Source organism: Pterocles gutturalis, unplaced genomic scaffold, assembly GCF_000699245.1.
Source record: "Pterocles gutturalis isolate BGI_N339 unplaced genomic scaffold, ASM69924v1 scaffold40671, whole genome shotgun sequence".
NCBI classification, from domain to species: domain Eukaryota; kingdom Metazoa; phylum Chordata; class Aves; order Pterocliformes; family Pteroclidae; genus Pterocles; species Pterocles gutturalis.
Window position 1 is genome coordinate 2,961 of NW_010104397.1, and position 6,997 is coordinate 9,957.

Consider the following 6,997-nt stretch of genomic DNA (forward strand, 5'->3'; position numbering starts at 1 on the left):
ACAAGGCATGTGCAGCTACAGCCTTGTTTTACAGAGTTAGGTAATTCAAGAAACGGAATGTGCAGTAACTACCAAATGAAACACTTTACAAATACTGAAATTGTGAAAACTAAATTAACTGATTATCAGTCCACACAACCACAAACAAGGTTGTATTGCACTACATAAATACTGACCGAATGCCCCCAAAAATGCCAAGAAACTAGAAGCAAGTTCAAAACAGGATATTAAAACTTCCTTTCAGTGAAGACCAACCAGTCCCTTTGTGTACACATTTAGTTTTATTGTAACAAAGCAACTTGTACACTTTAACGTTTAAAACTGAGCATCTTTCTTTCCTTTCCAGTGAAACAAAAAAAAAAAAAAAAAAAATTTAAAAATAAACAAGAACAAAATTACAATAGAGAATGTCAATTCCAAATAAGATCCTACAGGTTCTGCTGATTCTCCATCAAGTGGCAGGGCTCAAAGTCATCATTAGGAGAAGATTTTATTTTAAAAGTGTCATCTTAAACTGCAAGGATGTTTGTTAAACATGACAATTAAACATGCCAAAGGAGAAGAAGCCATGTTGTCAAAATGCCCACTTAACCCACCCAAACATCTGAAACCCACCCCGGCTGACCTTCTATAACCCCATTTTTTATTTTTTTTTTAGTTTTTTCTTTTTTTTAAACAAGAGAAAGTAGACAGATACATGTTGGTAAATGCTAACTGTCCATATTCACATAGAGACACAGTGTAATCTCTGAGCCCAATATACAGAGAAAGAAGGAAAAAAGCTAGATTCTATGCACTACTACACAGGGGCCTAGCACTCTTCAGCTTCCAGCAGAGTGAAGGGAGCAGAAGGTTTTCTTTTTTCCCACAGAACATGGTGTGTTGATTCCATAAACAGTTTTTGTTTTGAGACAGAAAGGGATAAAAATGAACTTGAAACAGAAACTGGTAGATTCTTTTCCACTGTATTCTGCTCAAGGTATTTCCCCCAAAATAAATTGTGAACCATGGTGTAGAGGAGAGAAAAAGAGACCTCAAGAGAACAAGGCGACTGAGCACAAGAAAAAAAAAAAAAAAAAAGAGACAGCAACTTGCTCCCAGGGACTGGAGAAAAATTAAAAAGGTAAAAAGGGGGTTTGGAATCCATCAGTGTTCAATTAGTCATCTTCTCCTTCATCCTCCTGTTGAAAGATAAGCAACAATTAAAAAAATCTAATCACTAAACTCCAGATAGCACGAACTTCCAAATGCAATAACCAGAACTGTTTTACTACCCTACAGACTACAGCCCTACTGTTGTTACTCATAGCATGCTGTATGATGATCTCTTTCCACTTCATTCACTTGCCGAAGTACCTATCTACAGAGAAATCAGTTAATAACTGGACGTCCCAATGAAAAATCAGCTGGTTTGAAAAAATACCGTGACTTAGAATCACTACAAATATTGACATAAGTTTAACATTTAGAAAGTGAAGGAGTCATCTTTTTTCCCCTCATTTTAAACTCTGAAGAGCAAAACACTTCAACTTTCAGATGCTGAATTCAAGGTTACATACTAGAGTCCCATCCTCTGGTGCCCACAACAGCCCTCCTTATCTTAATACAAGAAGTTTTTTCTGCTGAAATTCAGACACACCACACCCAAGTGCAAGAAACAAAGACACTCTGAAGTTTTTTACCAACACCCTAAATGCTTTCCCTGGAACCCCACTTGCTGCTACAGGAAATTTCTAATTCCTGAACCCAACAGAGAGTCTGAGCTAAGCTGACCATAAGTAGAAATAAATCAACAGGTGGGAGGATGACAGAACTGGATGCATCAACAAAAGCTGTTTGCAAGTAAAGCCTTGCTAAAATGTTCACTAATTAAAGAAGATTTTTGTTATGCTAATATCCTAGTTCTTCTAGAGCACCTCCCTTAGAAATCTACTAAAACTGCTTATTTGTGCTGTCCTTCATACACAAACGTACCTATTACTACACTGAAATCGCTCCACATGAGTGAAGGCAGTAACAGTTCTGCTTCTCCTCTCCAAACACCTTATCACTGATTACTCAGAGAAGAGCTACTTTACTGTTGTAACAATGGCTCGGTATTCTTAGAAGATTCCTCTTATAAATTTCTTTTGATTCTCATACACCAGAGATGAAAGGGGTAAGGGGCAAGATCACTCACCTCTCCTTCCTCTCCCTCATCATCATCTTCATCTTCCTCCCCCTCATCTTCATCTCCTTCTTCATCAATATCCTCCAATCCCTCTTCCTCTTCATCATCATCATCATCCTCCTCTCCCTCCCCTTCTTCGTCATCCATATCAGGAACCTTAGACACACATATGCACCATCAACTACAGTGATCAAATTCACTTTCACTTGCACAGTGCTATTATGGGTATGGATCAAAAACTCTCAGCGCTATGCTTACCAAGTAGTACTGTAACGGATTGGGCCAGATGTCATCCTTGATAACCTCTCCTAGTTCATCAGCCCCTGCGTCAGAGTGATCAGTGAACCAGGTAAAGAAGCTTTCTGGCTCTTCATGCTGCCTCTTCCTACTGGCTTTGTTCTGTGTCTGGCTTGAACGTTTTGTCAGATCCTGAAAAGAAAGTTAAGAAGTTTCCTAAAGAAGTGGTCTTTACATGGCCTTCTTTTCATAAGCACCATGTAGAAATGTACTTGTCCAAACAACCACAAGAAGTTACTTACTACTTTATCTTTCAGGGAGAAGTCTAAGAAACATTTGGAACCTAAATGACCCACAGAGAAAGATACTGCATTTCTGATGAACATGAGAAAATAGTAAACCTGCTTGTTTTTTTTAATTACCTCCACTAAAATACTGAAAATTCACTGGATCTTGCATTTGATTTATGCTTCCCTATGACAAGGAAGCATAATGTAGCTAAATGCAATGACTACTACATACATACAATTTAAGAAATGCTTGTCTCTGCACCTCTAAGATCTGTCTTTATTTAATTTAAGAACTGCCTAGCCTTCCTATCCTAAGGTTTCCTGCTTTGAAGTCTCCAGGCCATTCTTTGTAGTAAGTGAAAAAAAACCCTCACAAACTGCTGAAACATATGGTCACAAGAACATACATGAGTCCTGTATTTACCACCTTACCCCCAAAGTTTAATAAGTTTCCAACAATCTGCTAAGTCTGCAAAGAAAATTACTATCTGGTATTTAAATCCTTTGTTTCTCTGATCATATGGTAATTCAAAACTTCTAGTATTTTTCTTGATAGAATCACAACATTTATAGGTTTAGACTATTTAAGGAAGAACAATATCAGAATTCACACTGATGTTATGGTACACTGTAAGGATCATTTGGCTAGTTTGTACTAGACTGTAACTTCTGTACAAGAGGAAAAGTTCTATTTCTCAATGAAAAAAAGATTAAGTTTTCTTTTTGGTCTGAGGGTGACAAAACAAGCAGCAATTTAACTGCAACTCTCACTTCTACTTTTAAATACTCATTTCAAAATTTTCAAGATAACATGAAAGTGTTCTCAACTTTTACAGAAACTAACTACAGCAAATAGATTATGGTTGAACACTGCCTGGATGAAGGACATGCCCGCATTATTGAGCGGCTGTGACTTCTCCAAAGATGTAGTGTCTGGTAATGAAGTTGAAGGAAAAAAAAAAAGAAAAAACAACCAACCAACAAAAAAAAAAAAAATCACACACCCCTATTAGACCTTGTCCTCAGAATTCCTAATTTAATAGTTATCTTAAGAAAACAACAATACAGAGTCTACATCCACTGCAAAGAGAGACAAGCTAATGCACTTGTTAATCTCTCCATCTGGTCGTACTTTTACTTTCACTGTCTTCATGGTGGTACTCAACCAAGCAAGAGCATTCACTACAGATCTACATGTAAATAGGGTCATTCCAAACCCTGCAAGATAGGCAGGAGCTGTGTATGTACAAAAGTAGAAAAGAGGTTGCGAGGGGAAGGGAAGACAAGGCAGTCTCAATTAAAAAAAAAAGAAAAAAGGAAATGTAATTAAAATGATGGTATTACACAGAGCAGCAATCATCTCTCCCAGATGCACAGATACATACCTTCCCAGATTTCCATTTGATCTCAGTTGATTTTGAAGATGGGTCTCCACTTTCATTGAGGTGAAACTCTTTGGAGAGAACTTTATTTTCAAAATATGGGTTCTCATCAAAATACTGCAGAGTTGAAAGCAAAGAGTTGGAACCCGCATAATGTAAAAACACATCAAGTCAAACCTGGTACTAAATGTTTAACTGAAGAGATTAAGTTGCAAACTACAATCCAACATACAATTACATCCAAAAAAAACTCAGAAAAATCACAAGTGAAGGAATTACTTAAAGTACTTACAAAATCTATTCTGTAACCTGATTTGATATCTTCAAATTCTGTCACCTCAACTCTGGTCAAATAATGCAGTGCTTCCTCATCTTCCTCTCCCAGCAGTGCAGATACTAAGACAGAATTAGGAATTGCACATTAACAAAGCCATGAAATATGTATCGTGCAGATGAACTACAGGAAATTGATAGCAAGAAAGATGTGAAAAGCAACACATCTGTCCAAGCCAACTTCTTCTGGCCCATTTTTTCCTGAGTTACCAGCCAACAGACTATTAGCATTTGTGTGATTTGCATATGCTGAGGTGAAAACGATACGTGCTTGTTGTAGTTCAACATTAAAAAGCAGCAAAATCTACCTGCATACATCTGCCTTTCTCTCTGAAACACATTTTCACACATGTAGTTTGCCCAGTCTAAGCAGTTTACAAACTTGTCCTCTCAGAAAGTCTCTTGTCAAGAGTACTAAGGAGCTCATCTGCAACTAAAAAAAACCAAAACCTAAAATACTTTTTTCCCTTTTTTTTTCTTTAAAGCGCACAATTAACTAAGAAAAGGGGGGAAACTTGTTTAAAATGCACAAAGAAAACTAACATGGGATTTTAGTGAACAAGATGTTCCTTTGGTCAACAAATGCTAGAAATAAAAAGCCTATAAAATTCACTCTAGGTCAAAAAGGAAGTGTTTGCATATGAAGCAGGCTTCTTGTTTAAACACATGTTCAGCAACAGTTCTAAAAAACACTCAGAGCTTCAAGACACTCACATAACAAGCAAGCAAACGCTGAATTTACAGAAAAGAGGGCTGTTAAGAATATACCTTGTGGGTGGTTGACAAATGTTGTTACCCAGAAGTTTGGGATTTTGGCGATCAATTCTGACCTCTTCTGGAAGAATGGTTGGCGGAGTTTGTTGTATTTCTGTTCTACTTTCAAAATTTCCTCACTGGCTTGTTCATTCAGTCTGTAATAGAAAGAGCCACGTTAACCACAAGAGAAGGAACTGAAATGTTAAGACACATCATCAGTAGATACCCAAAAACGGAATGGATCTGATGAGACTAGTCTGCCATATTCAACAAGTGAGGCATCTCAAGAAAAAACTGAGGCCCAAACCTGTAACGACTATTAAGAAACACACTACCAGAAGCAACCTCAGTGATCTTAATGAAATACTCTTAACACCTTGTGTATTTTGCAGCATTGCATGAGGGACAGACCTGCATTTATGCAAAGCAAAGTAGTATTCAACTCTTAAACATTTTGTTTGCAAAGGACCTGAAGATGGATAACACATATCACCTGCTCTTTGTAACTTTTGGGCAGGCAAGCAAGCTACAGCAAAGCAATTTCGTACCCCAGGCCAAGTAAAAATCTCAAGATGTAACATTTAATTGGTTTTGTAAGAAGACAGAGCCCTGATACTGGAACAGCTTCACATGGCTAGAACCTCAATAGTCACCTGCAGTCTTGGTAGGACAGTGTGCATGGAGATAAGATCTCAGCAAATACTGACATAGAGCCAGAGATTTGGGATATGAAACTCATGTCTAATCAAGTCAGAACACAACTATATCCTGGCAGAGTTTAAAGAGTGAGAACTACTACTGAGTGCTTACTTTACTAAATATTTTTATTTTGGAAAGTTACATTTTAATTTTTGCTAAAACATTTGAAAAGTTTGTTAATGTTTACCTGTCTATTTCATTCTGTACTTCATCAATGTGTTCAATTGCTTCCTGTTGCTCTTTTTCTGAAAAACAAACGAAAAGGCATCAAAATCCCTTCATTCTCAAGTCTGACAAATCACCTGGGGTTTCTGCTTAAGATCTTTTCCAGTCCTCTCCATTAGAAGTGCACAGGTATTTCTATTAAATGTCATAAGCATTTCTAGGCCTTAAAGCTTCAGCTAACTTCAAGGTGTGCTATGCCTGAAGTCAAGAAAAGTTTGCTGAAACAGCACTCAAAGCGAGAAGTCACAGCTCACAACCTACACAGTTTTACAAGTCAACTTAGGTGATAAGTCAATAAATGATTAATAACCATTTAATTAAAAAACTGTATGCCACATCTGCCAAAACCAACACATTTGAAGGAACATTAAATAATTTAGAGAGAACAGAAATAGAAATAGCATAACTGGGAATGCGCCACCTTCTAAAAACTGAAAAGAACAACGAAGCAAAAAAAAAAAAAAACACCTTCAAAGTCGCCGTTTGGCAGGTATTTTCCAAATCGGAACTTCCCCTCAACAAAGTCTGACCGAGGTCTGGGTACAGGACGAGTGTTTACCTATCACGCTGGGAGATGAATGAACGGCAGCGGGAAGTCGCTGGAGCAGTGCAGCACGCTCACTCCTCCCCCGGTAACTTTCCCGCACGGCTCAGTCCGCGTTAGGGGACAGCTCTCCCCTCTCCGCTCCCCACTCGCGCGGGTGGATGCGCTGCCCCCTCCCCACGACGGAGAAGCGGCCGGGTACGGAAAGCACGTGTGTGACCGGAGCTCGCAGCGGGCGCAGCACCGCGGGGCGCGACGGCGGGACTCGATGGAAGGAGAACACTGCGCCCTTCCCGTGGCGGCGGCCGGGAGCAAACCCGCAGCGCGGCGACCTTTAAAAATCCCGCAGCTACCGCGATCG

At 38.8% G+C, this 6,997-nt stretch overlaps 1 protein-coding gene across 1 annotated transcript; it reads right to left on the minus strand.

Moving 5' to 3' along the window:
* Nucleotides 1-262: 262 nt before the first annotated feature.
* Nucleotides 263-6,112, minus strand: SET (SET nuclear proto-oncogene; the record flags this gene model as incomplete). The annotated part of the gene is made up of 7 exons (XM_010087042.1): nt 263-1,181; nt 2,180-2,326; nt 2,429-2,599; nt 4,083-4,196; nt 4,372-4,475; nt 5,181-5,323; nt 6,055-6,112. Coding segments are annotated over 7 exons (761 nt in total), but the record flags the coding sequence as incomplete, so codon positions are not given.
* Between the last annotated feature and the right edge of the window lie 885 nt (nt 6,113-6,997).